Source organism: Diceros bicornis, chromosome 21 (assembly GCF_020826845.1).
Source record: "Diceros bicornis minor isolate mBicDic1 chromosome 21, mDicBic1.mat.cur, whole genome shotgun sequence".
Classification (NCBI taxonomy): domain Eukaryota; kingdom Metazoa; phylum Chordata; class Mammalia; order Perissodactyla; family Rhinocerotidae; genus Diceros; species Diceros bicornis.
This window is the reverse complement of record NC_080760.1, coordinates 33,620,284-33,641,385: the sequence shown is the minus strand read 5'-3', so window position 1 is coordinate 33,641,385 and position 21,102 is coordinate 33,620,284. Positions and strand designations below refer to the sequence as shown.

The 21,102-nt window shown below is 37.1% G+C and overlaps 1 protein-coding gene across 1 annotated transcript in view; it reads right to left on the bottom strand.

Moving 5' to 3' along the window:
* Positions 1–13,040, bottom strand: part of SLC30A8 (solute carrier family 30 member 8) — a 35,888-nt gene extending 22,848 nt beyond the window's left edge. The window contains exons 1-2 of the mRNA XM_058564824.1: positions 12,970–13,040; positions 2,878–3,077 (exon numbers count right to left, since the gene is read on the bottom strand). Coding sequence (XP_058420807.1) covers positions 2,878–3,077; positions 12,970–13,040 — 271 coding nt within the window. The remainder of the gene's footprint in view (positions 1–2,877; positions 3,078–12,969) is intronic.
* Positions 13,041–21,102: the final 8,062 nt, after the last annotated feature.

The window sequence follows — 21,102 nt, the reverse complement described above, 5'->3', positions numbered from 1 at the left end:
AAAAAAGGTGTAAAAATCTCAACAAAAATATTACTGACTCAGGTTGACCTTTGAAAGAATGGTGCACCATGGTCAATTTGAGAGGGACCATAGTGAGAGCCTAATAACATGAGCTCTGGAGTTCTGCCTGCCTGCCCACTTACAAGTGTGTTACTGAGGTAGTGTGCTTTACTCTTTGTGCTTCAAGTTTCTGGTCTATAAAGTGCAATTTATAATAGGATCTGCCTCTCAGGAATTTCGTCAGGCCTAAGTAAGGCAATACATGGAAAGCACTCATCAGAGTTCCTGGCACATACATAGTAAGCATTAAATATTAGTGTTGTCATCACAATGTCAGAAATGCAAAGGTCACATTATATTAGGAAATCCCTTCATATAATACACATCAACAATGGGTCAAAAGGTTTTAAGAAAGAATAAATTCAAAAGAAAAGATATTTGATCAAAGTCAACACTCATCCTTGATTATTTGTTAACCATTAAAAAACTAGGACAAGGAGTTTCACTAACGTTAATAAAAATACTCTCTCTAAACCTCTAACTTAACCTCTCACTAAACATTTTACTTAACAGTTAAGCAGTTGAACATATGATTTGATTTAGCATAAGATATTATTTAACATGGTAAAAATATGAAACATACAGAAGAGATATAACTATTGAAAATGTGGAGAAATATGATTTTTTGCACAAGAAAGGGTTTTCTCCTGGGATGGGGAGGATGGATGAGAGGGGAACGAGGAAAATGGACTAAGAAACATTTAGAATGACAATAATTAGAAGGATAGTAATTCAAATACACTGTTGAGTACAAAATGAATATACAAAACGGAAACTTCCCAGGGTACAAAAAGTAACCATCTAGAAACAGGACACGAGAAAAGGAAGACCCACTCACTACCAGAAAGAATAAAACAAACACCTAAAATAACTATAAATAACTCTAGCAAGAAATAGGCTGTCCCTGTGTTAAAACAAAGAAATAAATAAACTAAAACCATAAAACCTTGATGAGAGATGTAGAGTATTTGGATAAATGGAGAAACATACCATATTCCTGGAGGGGAAAACAGTATTTAAAGAGATTTATGGGGCCGGCCCCATGGCATAGCGGTTAAGTGCGCGCGTTCTGCTGCTGGTGGCCCGGGTTTGGATCCTGGGCGTGCACCGACACACCGCTTGTCAGGCCACGCTGTGGCGGCGTCCCACATAAAGTGGAGGAAGATGGGCACAGATGTTAGCTCAGGGCCAGTCTTCCTCAGCAAAAAGAGGAGGATTGGCAACAGATGTTAGCTCAGGGCTGATCTTTCTCACACACACACACTAAATAAATAAATAAATTTAGAGAGATTTTATGTTCCCAAATTAATTTATATACCAATGAAATCATAATTAGATTTTGGAGGGAAATGAACAAAATGATTTTCATGTTTAATTAGAATAATAAACAGAAATGAATAGCTTTTACCTTTTTTCTGCTAAACAAAGGACAACAAGGAATGAACAGCAGACATTTTAATGTGTAAATCTACATTAATTAAATATATTACTACTGACAGAGGCAGCAGCACAGATCAATGAAACACCTTAGAACCAAACCCTATTATTTATAAAAATTTGATAAATGATAAAGGAAACATGGAGGAAATCAATGGATGAAATAATTAATTATTCCATAAATGATGCTGAAACTTCATTAGCTATTTAGAAAAAGAATTTTCAATCCTTAGAGCATATCTAATTTCACATTGATTTAAAATTAAATGCAAAAAATTCAACAACAAAATGATATTTATCTTCTCAGTAGATAGGAAAGGCACACTAAGCATTAAAATAGTCAAGGAATAGTAAAAGAAATCAGCTCCAAATGAAATATTTGATTACCTATATAAAATTTGAAACTTCTCTAAGTCAAACCATAAATTAACCAAAAATTAAAAACTAAACAACAAACTGGAATAATACTTATAACAAATATAACAAAAGTTTAATATCCTAACTATATAAAGAGCTCCCAGAGATCAATATAGAGAATTACAAATTATCTTTAAAAAATATGAGCAACAGACATTAAGAGGCAAGCAGGAGATGCATTAACAGATGGAAATACAGATCACTAATAAGCATGCAAAAAATATTCTAACAGTAACAATTAAAGACATGCATATTAAAATACAGCATATTCAGCCTACATTAACAAAGATTTTTAAAAGATTAAAATAAGTTCTGGTAAAGATTTGGAATGAGAATCATTCTCATGTAGAGCTGAAAAATATGAATTGTTCCAAGTTTCCTGGATAACATTTGGCAATATGCATCAAGAAGCAATAAAAATATTCGTGTCCTTCAACCAGTTATTTCCACTTTTAGGAATCTCTTTGAAGGGATTAATGAGAAAGGCAGGCAGAGTTTTATTCAAGAATTTTTATTGCAGCATTGTCCATAAGCAGGAAAAAACTCCCTAAATATCTAACAATAGAGAGATGGTTATGTAAATCACAATGGAGCGTATTATAGAATATTGTTCAGGCATAAAAATGTTTTTGAAGAGTATTTGATGGCATGGTGAGAAGCATTCAGTATGCTCTCAGTTATGTTAAAAAAAACCCCACAACTGTGAGTTATGAATAGAAAATATATTGTACAAAATATTCCATAATGTTATTGGAGGTTATCACTCAAATGTGGGACATTCATGAATTTTATTTTGTTTCCTTCTATTTTCCAACTTATCTACTATGAGCATATTGTTACTTTATACTTACAGAAAATATTAAATGTTTTTTTAAAAGAAGAGCCTAGGTAACCCTCCCATATTATGCGGGGTTTTGTTTGTTTGCTTGTTTAATCAGAGAAGTCTTCTGGAGAAACACTCACCCACGACCTCTGTAATCATGAAAATGAAGCATATTCCCGAAGCAACGCAGAGTTTCCACTTGGCATAGACTTGCTCATCTGCCCTCTTCTCTGTGGCCCTGGAGTTGCTGTGGCAGTGATAGATGGCTCTTGACTCCAGCTCCTCCGGCTTCTCTCCAGGACATTGATGTTTATTCAGGGGTTTCTGCTGGAGTTCCACACTATGGATGAATTTGAAAGAAGCAAGAAGTGAACGCGGTTGCTAACAAACACCTCACTGACAGCCCTGTCCATTCTCGGAACCACTATTAGGACATTTGCTAATGAGCTAGGAAGTTATAATTCACAGCTCCTTCTACAAGAAATATCAAGTGTAAGGAATAAGCAAGAAATTTCCTTTTGAATTCTCAACTACTAAAAGTTTTGCTTTTATTCAGTCAAGCTCTTGTTCAGTCTATACCACAAGTGATTAAAAGATATCAAAGGAACAGGAGAAAGGAAACAGATATACGTTGATACGTTTCCCTCCCAGTTACTTCACTTTGAAAAGATTTTGGACACTGTCCTACAAAAAAAAAGGAGACGGGGGCGATGTTAGATATGTGTATATGATTCAGCCTGATGAGTCAAATACCCACTATGCCATCAATTTCCCTTTCTTTTCCACGGCAACATTGTTAATAGATCATAGATAGCCCTTTTTCCTGCTGAGACCCCATGGACCCTCAGAAACCTTCTTAACAGCTTTGCAGACAATCTCTACCAATCTATCAAAGTTGTAATGAGAGTTAAACCTACTTATACTTCCTAAAGCAGGCAGTGCATATCAGTTCTGCTCAAATATAAAGAATTATTTAAAGCTATTTATAGAATTATAGAATTTCACAGATGAAAAGATTGTAGACAACATTTAGTCCAACCTCACAGTTTCTTAGCTGAAGTAATTAAGGTTCAGAGAGGTTAAGTAACTGCTTGAGCTCAAATAGCCAGGAAATTAGCTGGGAATCCATGCCCAGTGATTTTCCCAGCACACCCACGTTGCCTCTGTACCTGAACATCAGTCACCCAAAACCAATCTTTACCAATGCAAATGTCAGTGTCCTCAGATCTTGAACTAATCAGATTTTTATTTTTTAAGGAAAATTATTAGAAGACATTATAAGATTCTTAGAATTAAGAACTTTGCATTAACGTCTTTGAAAGGTATAAAACCAGAAATAAATTAGCCTCCACTTGAGGAGCTATTTTCCTTTGTCTTCTCACCATCTGGAATTAAAGCTCTGAAGGGTTTGGCTCAGATGATGATGTTATTATGACTTTAATTATTGTTTTTGGGTTTTTTCTGAATAAAGTAATGCATATATTCATTATAGAAAATCTGGAATTGCAGAAAAGCACTAAGCAGAAGGAAAATTCACTGGTAACCTACCTCCAAGAGACAATGATTATTGATATTTTCTTTTTAGATTTTAATCTAAAAACAAAATTTAGTGTTTTAATATATAAAAACACTTTTTTTACATAATTAGAGACCAATATTAATTAGGATGTTTTTGATTCCAGGTACAGAAAACAGAGCTCATGCTGAATTAATTAATAAATGGGAATTATTGGTTCTGCAACTGAAAACGTCTAGAAGTATCAGAAATTAGATGCAATGTGTTCATATGTGTGTGCGTATGTGTGTTTTATTGGGGGGAAGCCAGAGCCCACAGTCTTCACTGGTTTCCCAAAAGGGTCTATGATTCCAAAAGAAGTTAAAAACCAAAGTTAAAATACATTCCTCATTATCTCACTGGAGTGGTCTGAAGTGGTCTAATATCTCTAGATATGGTACAGGCTCTTGATTTAAAAAATGATGTGAATTCTAAGAAGAATTTTAAAAAGTAGGTTCTAAAAACCAAATGCTATGACGCATCAAAAAATGAAATGTGAATTTGCTATCAAAGAGTAAAGCACCATAGATTCCCAGGCATTCAAATATGGTTGAGGGTTTGAAGAGTAGGAACACTATGCCAGAGAAAAGAAATGTACTGTAGCATCAAAGAGAAAAAAAAAGGGGATAAACAGAGAGGAGAAATAGGGAAATATCAGAAAATTTGATGCCATTAGACTAGAACTTTGAGTTCAATTTTTAAAATAGGACTTAGAAAATGGAGCTTTATTTTGTGATCTCGGAGAAGCTTTTATTTTTATTTTGTAGTTTATTTTTGTTTGGTGGTAAAAGTCAAACTCCTTTGTTTGTATGTATCTAAAATGGAGACAGTAATATTTTTCAGCTTCTTACTTCAGGTGTAGACTACATAAAATCACTTCGTTTTTGTACTTTCACATCTCTTCTCCCAAGAACATTAAATCACTATTCCTGTTAGAACAGTAGATGAAAGCTTAGGTCTCATGATGTATTTCCAACATTTCATTATTCACTCATTCAGCAAAGATGTATTGCCTGCCTACAGCATGCCTGCACTATCAGAGGTGCTAGTGATCCCGGGGTCTTTGAGACAAACAAAGTTCCTGACCTAAGAAGCTTATATCCTAGCAGAGGGAGAAAAACAGTAAACCAGCTGATAGAAGCAGAGGCTGTGTAGTATCGTGGGCAGTGACTGGGAGAGGAAAGGTCCCACTCTACTTTAAATAGAGTGGTAAAGGAAGGCTCCTCTGTGGAGGTGATATCTCAGCAGTGAGGTAAGGATAACCAGGAGCAGACCTACGAGAAGGAGGAACATCACAAGCAGAGGGCATTGCTGGTGCAAAAGTCCAAAGGCAAGAAAGAGCTTGTCTTGAACAGAAAGGGGACTGCATAGGTGACTGCTGTGGCATAAAAAAAGAGTGAAACGGGATGAAGTCAAAGAAGTAGGTATAAGTCAGATCATGCAGAACTTTGCAGGCCATTGTAAAGGGTTTAATCTTCAAAGCGTGAAAGGAGAAGTTGGAAAGTTTTGAGCAGGGAAGTAACCTTGTGTGGTTCACATTTCTAAAATGATCACTTTTCGTGCTGCTTGGAAGGCTAGAGTATAAAGAGGAAAAACACGGAGACCATTTAAATGTTTGTGAAATAAATGAGTGTTATGAAAGAAGCGTTTGAGGGGAGAGAGCTACAGAGAGTGGAGAGTAGAAATAGTCACAGAATCAGATATAATTTCTTAGACTAGGTAACTAGTGCCTCATCCCCTTTTTAAAACAGCTTTATTAAGATATAATTCATATACCGTACAAATGACCCATTTAATATATACAATTTAATGAGTTCTAGCATATTCACAGAGTTGTGCAACTATCATCACAATCTAATTTAGAACATTTCCGTCACCCCAAAAAAGAAACTCCATATCCATTAGCAGTAAGGCCCCAATCTCCTTACACACAACTCTGCCCCAGGCAACCAGAAATCTACTTTCTGTCTCTAAAAATTTGCCTATCCTGGGCTTTTCATATAAATGAAATTATACAATATGTGGTTTTTGTGAATGACTTCTTTCATTTAGCATAACATTTTCAAGCTTCATACCTGTTGTAGCGAATATCAGTACATCAGTTCTGTATTGCTTTTATTTCCAAATATAACTCCATTGTATGGATATACAACATTTTATTTACCTGTTAAGCAGTTGATGGATATTTACGTTGTTTTCTTTTTTTTTTTTTTTTTAGCTATTATGAGTAATGCTTCTATGAAAATTTGTAAACAAGATTTTGTGGAAGTATATTTTCATTTCTATTGTTTTTCTATCCATGGAATATTAACCTCATAGAACGAGTTGGAAAATGTTCACTCTTCTTTTATTTTTTGGAATAATTGATATTAATTCTGCTTTAGTATTTGGTAGAAATCACCAGTGAAGATATCTGGGCTTGGGATTTACTTTGTGTGACGTTTTTTGGTTACTAATTCAATCTCTTGTTATAGATCTACTCAGATTTTCTATTTTCTCTTAAGTTAGCTTGGTAGTTGATATCTTTCTGTGAATTTTTCCATTTCATCTAAGATTATAGGCATTTTATTTTATGCAATCTATTTTTAAATCAATTAAGAGAAAAAAAGAGTAAATATGCTGTCTTTTATAATTACCTACATAATTACCTTTACTTGTGCTATTTGTTTTTTTGTGTTGATTCAAGTTAATGTCTGGTGTTATTTGTGCTCAGCCTGAAGAATTTTCTTGATTCTTGAGTAAGTGAGTCTGCTAGCAAAAAATTCTCTCAGTTTTTGCTCATCTGGGAATGTCTTTATTTCACCTTCGTTTTAGAAAGAGTTTTTCTGGATAAAAAATGATTGGTTGGCAGGGTTTTTTTTTTTTTCTTTCAGTACTTTAAATATGTCGTCCCACTGCCTTCCAGCCTCCTTTGTTTCTGATAGAAGTCAGCTATTAATATTACTGAACTACTCTTGTACATGATGAATCTTTTTTTCTATCTTACTGCTTTCAAGATTTTCTTTGTGTGTTTTGCTTTCAATATTTTGACTATGATGTGTCAGGGTGTAGATCTGTTTGCGTTGATTCTTCTTAGAGATTGTTGACCATTGTGGCTGGATAAATTAGTATTTCCACCAAATATTGGAAATTTTCAGCCATTGTTCCTTTGAACTGTTTTCTGCTCCTTTTGTCTCTTCTCTCTTTCTGGTCCTCCCATTATATGTATGTAAGGGCACTTAATGACTTGCCACACACTTCTCTGAGGCTCTGTTAATTTTTATTCATTCTTTTTTCTCTCTGTTCTTCATGTTGCATGATATCTATTTATCTATCTTCAAGTTCACTGATTGTTTCTTCTGCCAGCTCATGTCTACTGCTGAGTCCTTTCATTCCACTTATTGTACTTTTCAACCTCAGAATTTCCATCTGGTTCATTTTCATAATTTCTATCTATTTTTATTTATATTCTCTATTTGATGAGACGTTGTCATCATACCTATCTTTAATTAAACCTGATTTTTCTTTAATTCTTTGAACATATTTATAATAGTTGCTTTAAACTCTTTGGATGCCAAGTCCGACATCTGGGCCCTCTCAAAGGCAGTTTTTATTACCCATTCTTTTTACTGTATATGGGTTATTCTTTCCTGTTTTGTTGTATGTCTTGTAAAATTTTGCTGAAAAGTGGATGTTTTAGATAACACATTGTAGCAATTCTGTACAGTGATTCCCCCATGGGCTTGTTGCTGCTATTTACTTGTTTTCTTTTTTATTTGTTTAGTGACTTGGCTTGTCTAGTTCAGTGGAGTCTATTTCCTCTGACTTCCCCTGCATGTGCAGCCTCTATTGTCATTCCTCAGAGAGTGCAGCCTTGGGCATGTGCACAGTCATCCTTACCTGCCCCCACCCCTTTGCCCAGAGATGGTGATCATTTTAATCATGCTTGCTTTGACTGTCTCTTTCCATAATCTCACTGTTAAGCTTCTGGTTGCTCTGCCTATATTGGTATCTCACCCATCTATTGGCCTCCTTAATCTCTTGTTGATTGCTCTACTGTTTTCAACATTGCCCTGAGGCATAAATTTCTCCACATTCTGGTGCAATTAAAGTTGGGCCCTGTATTAGTCTGCTGTAGCTGCTATAACAAAATACCACAGGCTAGATAGCTTAAACAACAGAAATTTATTTTCTGATAGTTCTAGAGGCTGCAAGTCCATGTAATGTGCTGGAAAATTCGGTGTCTGGTGAGACCTCTCTTCCTGGCTTGTAGATGGCTGTCTTCTTGCTATGTCCTCCCATGATAGAGAGAAAGATCTCTGGTATCTCTTCCTCTTTTGTAAAGACACCAGTTCTATCATATCAGGAATCTACCCTAAGGACCTCATTTAACCTTAATTACCTCCCTAAAGGCCCTACCTCCAGTACAGTCAACTGGGAGTTAGGGCTTCAATATACGAATTTGGGAGTGACAAAAATATTCAGTCCATAACAGCCTCCTTTACAGGGGTAGTATTTGAGGCCAATCTTTGTGGCTTGTGCCAACTCCAGGAGGTCTCTTTTTATCTCTGTCTTTCTCTGGCTGTTTCTGTTAAAATTCTAGCCAGTCTACCCTTTAGCTTGTTGATCTCATGGAGCAACATGCCTACTCTTGATTGCTCACCAGCAAAATCTTCATTGTTTTCAACAGTGCCCTTACGCTTGGAATTCCCCATGTTCTGTTCCAAATAACTTAGCTGATGTGTCATCAGTCCTCTAAGGGAAAGATGCATAGCTCTCTGTTATTATGGCCTGCCTCTTCCCATGGGTAGAACCTCTGGATCAATGCACCAGAACTGGGAGAAGGAACAGTGACTTACTGCTTCTGGAGTGAAACCTCTGCTTTATAAGTGGGTGCTGAAGAACCTCCACGCTATGTGTGAACCAAGGCAGGAATGTTCAGGACCTTGCTGCTCCTGGTCTAGAGATTTTGTCCTATGAGTAGAGACTGGGTAGAGGAAGGGGGCCCCAGTCCTCTTGGCCCTGTCTGCATTGAATAGAGGCCCTGCAACATGGAGCTGGGACAATGAGAGATTTCAGTAGCCTTTTGCTGTAGGGGTGAATGGTAGCCCTCACTTGGAAGCTGAGAGGAGAGGGATCCCTGTCTTTTGGTCACACCCACCCAGAGTAGAGTTTTCATCCCACTAAGCTTGGAGGAGAGGGAGGTTAATGGAGCAGATCATGGCTCAAATGCCACAGACTCTGGCTTCTTACTGACGTTTAGTAGATTTTCTTGAATAAATAGTTCTCAATTTGCTGCATGCCTTAAGACAATTTCCAGAGACTTGACATTGTTGGGGTTTTTTTAAATATAATTTTTTCAGTTAAATGGTTGTTTCACTTGGGAAGGAGGTCCATTGAGCTCCTCACACCACCATTCCAGAAGTCCTACCATCCTCCTCACACACACACTTTTAAGGTTCATACTGAAAAAATTCTAGTAATTTGTCCCTACCATCTATTCCTGCCCTCACATCCCCTGCACTTCTTTAATATACGACTTGGGAAAAAGAGAAACTTGATATCTCCTATCCAGCACGAAGAAAACCGTACTGAGTGTGTAGGTCAACTTTGCACAAGTATTTCTTTGTTACCATGAGCCCAAAGCATAGGGAATCACATCACTGGAATGGAAATTTGGAGAGGAGGCAGAGGAAGCTACACAATAGTGTTCATGGCGCCTACAGGGCCCAATATTACTACTTCCTGTGGTAAAATGTTTGTAAAAATGATGTCCAACAATTCTTGTCATCCTATATGCGCATGTCATAAAGAGATGGAACCTATTGTCCCACCCCTTAAATCTGGGACTTGGGACTTGCTTTAAGCCACCAAATGAGGTAAAAATGATGCTATGCCAGTTCTGGACTTAGGCTGGCTGAGACATATCAGATTCCACTGTTGTGCTTTTGCTATCCTGAAATGCCACATAAAGTCTAGGCTAACCTGATAAAATGAGATACCACACAGAGAGAGAAGCCATGGAAAGGAGGACAAAGGCCAGTCAAAAGCCAGCACAAAGACCCCAGACATGTGAGTGAAGCCATCCTTGACCTTCTAGCACAGCCCAGACACCAGCAGAATGCAGCCTCATAAGTGAACCTAGCTGACTCCATCTGGATCCCTGCCCAAATCCTAACCCTCAGAATTGTGGGTAATAAACTGATTGTTGTTTAAGCCACCAAGTTTTGGAGGTAGTTTGTTGCACAGCAATGGAAAAATGAAATACTCCTTTTGTAGAATTAGATGATAAAGATTCCTTCAGCTTAAGTTTTTTAAGAGCTGGTGACAACTTAAATAGAAAGCTGATGATAAGTAGAAAAAAGAGAAGGAAGGAGAAAAGAGAAGGAATATCAGAGGACAAAGTTATCTATGAAATAGAGATGGAACAAAACCATGAGAAAGGAGATTGGGGGAGGTGAAAAAGAAAGTGAATAGGTGAGGAAATCAAGGTCCATGTGACCTCAAGAGGAAATAGATTAAGCATCCAGAAGGCCACATGGTGAAAGTGTGTGTGCAGGAGAAGCAAGGAGGGAGGGGAACATGAAGTTCACAAACAGAAGGCATGGGTCCAGATCCCAGCTCTGCCAGAATCAGATATCTGACTTTAACAAATGCATTTATTCTCTGGAATTCAGTTTCCTAACTAGTAAAATTAGGGATCAGGATAAATAATCTCTTCCAGATTTAACTGTTTTAATTTCAAAAGAAAATAAAAGTGAGTTTGACAGTTTTATCGTCACCGTATCCTGAAAACTGTACCCATTTATGAAGTGAATGAGACCCTGTAACTGTAAATAGTTGGCTTTAATTGCATAACAGAGTACTAATGATCTATTTTAATGAGGAAGGAAATACTGTTATTTTAACAATGTAGAGATGCTCTCTTAACAGTATCCGTGGTGTTAACAATTTGTCATCCAAAGTTTCTGCCTGACCTAACATGAGGCTTTGTTGTTTATGATCTCAAGAAGTCACATCTAATATTATTTTCTAAAGAAAAATAATGCTTAAAATGTGAGATAATAGATGTGCTAGATTCTTCATCATACATTTTTAAAGCAGTTATAAATATCCTGAGAAAAAGTCCCTTTGGAGTTTCTCGAACATTTGATGCTGTCAAACATAATGTCACTACTTTGTAGAAGATTAATTTTCCATGAAACAAACAACATTACACACATTATTAATGGGTAAGTAATCTCTTAAAGTCTGCTCCTAACATGAATTCATTTCAGATTTTCATTCATTCATTTACACGCACTGAATGTGTTTCTGTTTGCTCCCCACTTGGATTGAAATCCTCGAACACACAAAACTCTCATTATTTTCTGTCTCTGTCTTTACCAGGCAGTTCTCTCAGCCTGAAAAACTTTTCCTAACCCTACTCCTCATGTAGGGTTTCCCTATCCTTACTCTAACTCCTTTTCATTTTTCATTTCTCAGCCTATCACTTAAAAGCTTTCTCTGACCCCCAAAGTCCAGCTAAGACCTAGGTTCCCTCAAGGTATTCTCATTCTCTCAAAAATGCCCCCAGAATGACACTTATCTGCTATTTGGTAATTGCCTATTTCTTATATGTATTCCACATTAGATTCAAAGTTTCAAGAGGACAGAGATCTAGGACTAGGAATGTTTTCTTCTCCATTATATATCCAGGTGTGTCCATTCAGTAATTGTTAAATAAGGGGAAAATGAGTGAGTATATTGTACGTGGGACTATGGGAGATATTGGAACTAGAATTAGGTAGAACATTAAACTCAGCTATTCTTAATATAGGTGTGTACATTTGATGATAATGTTATTATATGATTTAAGAAAATAGCAATTAATTTTAAGATCAATGTAACCACAATTTTGCCACATAGTTGAAAAGGCTTAATTTAATATAATTTAATAAAATATAATTTAATAAATTTAATATGGTTTTTTAAAATTCCTAAATATAATTTAATAACTATAATTAGCAAATTTAATAAAAATTTACTATCTACATATAATTTAATGAAATTTACTATCTTAAAAGTGGGAATAATTGAGGAAAAGAAAGGTAAACACAGATTGTATATGTCTGTTTTCTGAAAGAAAATCTACAGATGAAAAATACATTAGGGTTGGCCCCGTGGCTTAGCAGTTAAGTGTGCATGCTCCTCTACTGGCGGCCCGGGTTCGGATCCCGGGCGCTCACTGACTCACCACCTCTCCTGCCATGCTGAGGCCGCGTCCCACATACAGCAACTAGAAGGATGTGCAACTATGACATACAACTATCTACTGGGGCTTTGGGGCAAAAAAAGGAGGAGGATTGGCAATAGATGTTAGCTCAGAGCCGCTCTTCCTCAGCAAAAAGAAGAGAATTAACATGGATGTTAGCTCAGGGCTGATCTTTCTCACAAAAAAAAATAAAATAAAATAGAAAAGTACATTAATAAAATGTGTCTTTCATGCACTTAGGATATTTAAGGAGTCAAATCAACTATATAGAGTATTGCATTTTTCAGGATATGAATTATTCAAGTCAGTCAACAGTTTATAAAATTTTACAAAATGCTCCCAAGTTGCACAGCAAAAGTTTCCAATTCTATAGCAGTAGAATCTAGGGATTTATTGAATATTCAAAACACAGAAAATTGTGAAGCACAAACAGATGTCTGTTACCTGTCTAGCGCGAAGGCATACATCTTGGTGGCTTTATCATTCACAAGATAAGTTCTTTCAAGCAACTCCATGGTGGTCTGGATAAGAGCTATTGTTGTTGTTGTTGCTGCTGCTGCTACCGCTGCTACTGCTGTTGTTTAACTCACTGTCCAGTTTTGCAAGCAAAGCAGCATTACAGTTATTCACACACTTTCCAAAGAAAAAGTAAAAAGTCTTTGAGACTTAAAATAACAAGCCTCCTACATCAATGTTCTCGGTAGGTCTGCTAAAATTACAGCCTCCTTGGAACATCACCTGACCGCATTCTCTCACCCACAGAAACTCCTTTCCTAGGCAGACTTGCATATGAAGTGTGTGTGTGTGTGTGTGCGCGCGCGCGTGTGTGGGCACACGCACACTTCCCACGCTATCTGATTCTACTATGCTTTCTAAGAGGTTGAGGAGCTCAAGCGTTCCTACTAATTGCTGATGTAGGGGTTTGGTCTTCAGAGCACACCTGGGTGAGCTGCAAACAGCCACCCTTGTGTACACTAAGCTCATTTTTTCCTTTTCTTATTCTTTCCTTGCTTGGAGGGGTTTCTCTCTCAACCTGAAAGCAATTCTCCTGGGAGTTAGTTCTAAGATGACCTCTAAGCAGCTGTCAGGATTTACTTCTCCTCTCCTAGGACCATTTTGGGATTTCACCACCAAGCGAGGACATGGGTCATTAGTTCTGAAGTCTGTAATCTGAAACAGTTCCTGGTGCGGCAGATTTGAAACCTTTTTGACAGGCAGGAGAAGGGCAGACTCAGTTTCTAAATGACTAATAGCCCTCAATCCTACAAGAACCAGAATGATCTTTGTTCTCCCTGGCCGGGGTACCCTCTGCTGAGGCTAAAAGACTCACCCAAGGAAACTCTACCAGGCAAACCAGTCGCAACTCTTAGCAATGGAGCCTTCTGAGTTGCTTCAGAGGAAGCTTCAGCCCCCAAACTCCTAGGAATTGACATTGTATTTCGTTACAAAGCACTTTCCTTTCCAAAACTCTGGTCCAACGGCAACAGCCTGGTCAAACGGCACGCATTTGTGTGGGGGACAAAAAGCATTCAAGACCTGTACAGATGCACGCAGCACGGGTGAGTGCAGAGTGGAGAAGAGGGCATAAACCCCAGACTACTGAGCTCTCATTTCCTTCTCCCTCTGTCGACATTAACTTCCTAGTGAGAAAACTCAGAGCAGCGTCATCCCGGAATAGCCCAGTGGCCCAGCATCTTGGGAATCTGCCTACCTTAGAGATCTCCCACAATGACCTAATGAAATAAATACTGCCCTCTAGAAGAAGAGCGGGATTCAATGGCAATTGCAATAGACAGCGAGGGGAGAAGTCACCTTTGGCTGAGAGTGAGAACGTCAGATCTCCTGTCACATCTGTGGTGAAGCTGTACCTTTTGTTTATTTTGAGATTTCAAATACTCTCATCTGTAACAAATTCCAGAGTCTTTTCATGTGATCCCATTGCCTAACTGATTGTTAACTTTGCTCTGACTGCTGGAAATGGCTCACAGAGGCCATCTTTCCTTGCAGAAGAAATTCTAGGTCTTGTGTTAGCAGAATAAAAACCAAAGTATTTCCTTCGCATACATCTTTACTCTTAACTTTGCAAAAATAATAGGTTATTCTGTGGAGGCAAAAGTACGAAACCAGAAAAGAATTACTAATCTGTCCGCGCAACATGTTGCCACGCTTTATAGCTTGAATCATTTGTGAGTAGTTCCTAGCACATACGAGAGAAATAGAATTCAAGTGAATGAATGTCAAAAAGTGAGGAAACTACTTAAAATCAGGCTGAAATCCATTAAGGATGAATGCAAAGAAGAGACGATAAGCAGATATTCAAATGCAGGCAACAGAATATTGGCTATAAATATCAACAGGAAAAAAAACAATCTGGAAGTTTGAGATTCTGCACCACAAGTTTTGTCTCTTGCATACATTAATAGAGGCACAGACATACTTGTATCTGTTTTATGATTCTACAAGAATGTAGATACACACTAGATTGTTAATGTGAATTTCCTGTGAGGCAAGGATAGAGTGAGGTTATATGAGAAGGGTAGAGTAGGGTTGATATAGGATAGGGTAAGACGGAGATGGGAAAAGAGGGACTAGGGACCCAAGCAAAAAGAGACAAGAAAATATTGTACCAAAAAAATGTGTTCCATGATCTCTCCTATTTATTTATAAGTTGAACTATATAAAATTGCCATTTTTATAGGCCCAACATGGTCTACAACCAGCAATTTCACATAATTTGACTTAAACATATATGCACACATATACATACCTATAAAATGTGTACATGTGATAGTTTTAAAAATTAAATGTGCATATTTTTAAAGTCTTGGGAAATTAGGTACTGTTTTCAACAAAGGTTTGTGAATTTCTAAGTGCTAGCCTTGAAGAGAACTACTTTACTATAAACCAAAGCTTCTGGTGTAAGTAGCATAAGAGCAGGAAACAGTGAATTACAGCAAATAAAACTTTTATGTTAAAAAAGTAAGTTTTGCTGCTATAAATTTAGATGTAGGTGAGTTATGCTCAAGAATTGCATGTATGTTACATTATGTAAAATATTCATCTGTTGATCACCTTATTGTTTTACAAATTCATTTTTTTTTCTGCTGAGAAACATTAGCCCTGAGCTAACATCTATTGCCAATCATCCTCTTTTTGCTTGAGAAAGATTCACCCTGAGCTAACATCCATGCCAACCTTCCTCTATTTTTTGTATGTGGGTTGCTGCCACAGCATGGCTGCCAACGAGTGGTGTAGGATCATGCCCGGGAACAAAACCTGAGCTACTGAAGTGGAACATGCCAAACTTAACCACTAGGCCAAGGGGCCAGCCCCCTACTGCACCATCATCCCCCTGCCCCCAATATGTTGTCAGCACAACATTTATGATAAATTTCCCATCCTCCCTGATTAACCTTTGGCCAGTTTGGCATGCACTGCCCGCCAAGGGCTCATAGTCCTGATCAGACTCCACAAGAATCACAAAATATGTATTTGAAAAGCCACTCAGACCAAAAAAGAAAATCCCCTTTCTTGTTGACAGTTGGTTTTGGTGGGCATTATGCTGCTCATCCCAGTTTCCTAGGCAACTGGCTTCCAAACCATCCTGAATTACAGGTTGTCCTCTCCGCCCACTCTCCATCACAAGCTTGTAGCAACGGAAAGAGCAAAATGCAATTTATAACAGTTACCTCTGGGAATAAATATTCTGTCAGCACAGAACATCACTCACACAACCAAAGACCTAGTTCAGCTCCCCAGTGCTAAGTGTCATTGTCAACAATTTCTTAATAAGATTTTACAAGCAGTAGCTAATACTTGTCCAAAAATAATTTACACAGGTGTGTTACACATTGTTTGATATTTCACTTGCAGAAAGGATGTGTGTATTTATGCAAAACCACAGTGATCATCTATAGACACTAAAGTACTGAGTTCTCACAATTTGCATTCCCAAAATTTAAACTGGTATTTCAGAAATATATCATGTTGCTATTGTTTGCTTGTAACTATCCTTTAGAAAGAGATATGAAAATGTGCTTGTTTTCAAATAATAAATGTGGATTTTCATCCTGTTCATATCTTTCTTGTTTGTGTGGAAAGGCACTGTAGTAACGTAGTTTAATGCATGGGCTTTCAAATTAGATAGACTTAGTTTCATTTTCTGGTTTGACCACTTCCTTACATGTGTGACCTTGAACAAGTTACCTGACCTCTGTAGTTTTCAGTTTCTCATCTGCAAAATCCAGGCATTAATAGAACACTTCTTACAGACTTCTTGTGAAGAGTAAAAGAGATAATGTGTATAAAAGTTCTTAGCATAGTATCTGGCATATAACCAATTTTATATACGTATGAGTTGCTATGTACTTGGCCATGTCTAAGTAAAATGTCTTGGCTGAGAAATTGGCCCCAGTCTTAGCAGAAGATTGAGAATTACCCATGGATGGAAGAATCCATCAAGGAAGTAGAGGTTATTGGAAAGAAGACGGGGAAACTTGAACCTGCCATCAGCTGTATGACTTTGGGTTGATCCCTCATATTCTCTGGGCTCAACTTTCTCAAATAATAGATTTGTGCCTGCCTCATTCTACCTGCTTAGCAGTACAGTGACTTTCAGTATGCACTCTTTTTGTTGACGCAAGAGGAGAGGAAATGCAAACTCCATCAGGGTAATCATCTGCTAAAAATTCTGGACTTACGTATTCCCGTATGGACCATAAAGATATTATTTCTGAGTTGGGTAGCATTTCCCTAGCAAGATGGTTTTATAGATATTACTACAGTGTGAGTTTTTCAAAAGTTCCATCCCAGGAACGTGAAAACAAAGACATTGGAAATTTAATTGGATTGGATTTTAAAGAATGTTATGAAAATTTCATTTTAATCTAAAGTAAACATGTATAAAACACAAACCATGTCCTGATATTTCGTACTTTATTTGAAAATGGACTGAAAGCCATCTGAATTTTATTTTCTTCTTGATAAATTGGAACTATACAACTCTTTTTTTTTTGCCATTTTCATTTTTAAGATTAAGCTGTAGAAGCGTTCCAGTGCAAATGCAATTTGTATTTGTTGAGAAAAGAAGGGTTTGATAAAATATTGATACTAAAATTATAAACGAAATATTTTGTTAAGCCTGATAGATTCAAATGAATAATGCAAATATTAACTAGTAGTGTTTTGGTGGGAGGGAATATTGGGGCTACATGGTTAAAATGTTTACAAAGTGTATATTTTATTGATTAGACGCCATGTCCCATACTTCCTTTTCCAAGCAGTCTGCAAACTTAAACTAATTAACCCCTAAATGCATCCTCTCAGCTAGATATGGTTAACTGTGTCTTGCAAACTCCAAAGTAATTTTCTGCTGGTTTCACATTCCCACAACTGTATGTCTCTTTATTTTATTTACATTGGCAAGCTAGAGATGGCTCCAAGGACCTAAATCATGATTTTAAGGCATTAGAATAAGAAAGGTAGACAAAAACATATTTTCTAATATTCCAGCTCCTTGATCTATAAATGCACAGTTTTAGTGACAGAGCGTCGCTAAAAACTAAAGCATTGAATTCCTGAATTTAAAAAAAAGAAAGAGACTCCTCTTGTCATTATCTGGAATGCCATCATTTAATTTTCATGAGTACAGTTTAGTTTCCTTTAGTGAAAGTCTTGAAGGGCTGATAATTCATCTTAGGAGAAGGATTTTCACAGCAAGTTCCCAAATGAACGCCAAGAGAGCAAAGGCATAGCTCATCTTCTCCTCTGAATCTCGAAGCCTGGATTTATTTGACTTGAGGCTGACAAGACTGCCTCTCAGGAGATAGTCCAGGAGACAAGACAAAAGCTGGCTGGAAGCTTCCCTTGAAAGACTGAGCCATTGCTTTTCACATCAAACCCCAAATGCGTCAAGGCACGGCAGCTGGGTTTTCTGCTTGGAAGCACAACCACAAGGCACTGCAATTACTTCATCTCTTCTTTTGGTATTAATGAATTTGTATCCAGTGAGTCTACATTTTAAAATGCTGCTAATCCAATTGTAGCAAATCTCACCACCACCACCACCAGAGGATGAGTTCTTTGAATTTGCATCCAACTCTGACAAGGGAGGCATCATATTACCTCTTGTAACCCTAAACTCTCTACTCAATCACCCGGAAATTGGTCAGTGAGAAGATGATAGGAGCTTCCATTTCCTTCGCAGTCAGCTAACTCCAAAAAAGAAGACAAATATTTATTTAATTATTAACAAGCAAACACATAACACGTTATTGAAAATAGTAGATTTGGCGATAGATTTTTTAAAAGATTTGTGTGCCTAGAATGATGTTCCCTTCAGAATCCAAAACTAAGATTTTTCTCTGAGTCTTCACTAGAATTGTGATATGTCATCATTCATAGAAAAAAAAGCTTCATTTTAAACATTATAAAGGTTCAGATTAAACTGCTACAAAAGTAATATCCGAGACACAGACAACGACACTATTCTCGTATTTTAAGTATTATTTATGCAACAAAAATCAATATGACAAAGCAATAGGAACAGTTTTTGATAGAAGTTGGTTAGAATGGGATTTGGCACAACCTACATTTCCTAGTCATAAGTTAGTTTCCAAGAAAGCTGGTAAACAGTAAACTCAGCCCCTTGGCAATTTTCTATTGAAGGAAACACAAGTAGAAATCCATTCTGTGATTAATGTAATTCCCAATGAATACTAATTCTCCATCATTTCTTAGAACCATCATTATTATGGATGTTGCTGTCAGCAAACGAAGAATAACTCTTTTTAATCTGCTGTATGCCATGTAGTCATTTCTCCTTAACATTTAATAACCAGGCCCCCAACTAAAGTCAAGTATACTGCTTAGTCCTAAGGTTTGAACACACTGGATTCACTGTCTGCTAGATACAGGCTTCTCACTGTTGACTGGCCAGATTATAGGCCTTTGGGTATTCCACTCTAATCCATGTGGTCATTAGCTACTAGTTCAAACTCTTTGCTGGGGAGATGTGATTATTTAATTTCTCCCAATGGCTTAGACAATACAGTATATTTCTGGGTATTAAACTCTTCTCTGAGGTTATTTCTCATCAGGGCTAGTTTATTTGACACCTGAATCCAGCCCCACCACCCATTTTAACTGATACTACTGCTGAGTTGACCATGCTGTCATTGAATGCACCTAGTTGGTAACTCTGGGGCTGCAAGTTCTAATTCCGTCCTTTTTACTGATTTTCAGTGTGTCAATGAATAAATTTGCTTCCTCCTGCTCCAATTTCCTAACCAGAAAATTTTGAATGACAGTATTGATCCACTTCAGAAGACTCTTGTGAGTAAAAATAATCCCCTTCCTCCTTCAGAGGTAACTAAATATTTCCCAAGTATTTAATATTGTTAAATACATTAAATATTGATAAGTCACTTATGGATAAAATAAATAAAATGTACCATAAAGTAAATACCACCTCAATAAAATTTTTAACGTATTTTTAATTTAAAAAGTAACATATATACACAGCAAAATGTCTTTAAATTCAAGAAAGTAGCCAATGAACAATAAGTCCTCCTACCTAAGATCCTAGGCTAAGATCCAGGGAATAAATCAATTTTAAGAATATCCTAAATACCTTCATGGAACTCTTTGTGTATTTATAGGCACACGTACACACACATACACTTTTTTTTTTTCAGTCCAACTTAATGTGTACTTTAGGAATGATTTATAACCCTGTCAATGGTTAATTACTTACATGTCATTTCTTAATTATTAATAGACTTTATTTTCTACAATAGTTTTAGGTTCACAGAAAAATTGAGTGGAAGGTACAGAGATTTCCCATAGGCCTCCTGCCCCCACACATGCATGGACTCTTCCATTATCAGCATCCCCCACCAGAGTGATACATTTGTTACAATTGATGAGCATACATTGACACATCATTATCACACAGAGTCCATAGTTTACATTAGAGTTCACTCTTAGTGTTATACATTCTATGAGTTTGGATAAATGTATAATGACAAGCATCCATCATTATAGTATCATACACAGTAGTTTCACTGCCCTAAAAATTCTTTCACACATATCTTTTTAAACCAAATTTGCCCAATTTTTATGAGGCTACTGTCTGGTGAACCCTAAAGCAGCATTGATAATGAAGCTATTTTCTTTCCTTTTGCTTTTGCTGGGAGACTCCCAGACCTGTCCTCTACTTACTGGACCAAGAAGATTTGATGGTTATGGCCACTGTTCTATAACTCCCCCATAAGTCAGCACATGCAATTCCACGTCCCACCTTATGTCTTGTTTACTAGCAAACTGAGCAGGCCAAAGCTCACAGAAGTTGCTTTTCATTGGGAGAAAAGTGAAAGAAGAAAGCAAGAAGCCCTTGGGGACAATTCAGCTCATTGTTCAACCCAGCAACTGGCACATTATCCCCATCTTCCTCTTCCTCCCAAGCCTTGAGGAAATTCCTACTGCTAATGGCTAAATTCGCTCATGCTGAGCTGTAGTAATTCAGACAGACACAATTCCTGCTCTCTGAGAATTTATAATCTAAGAGAGAATTGCCTT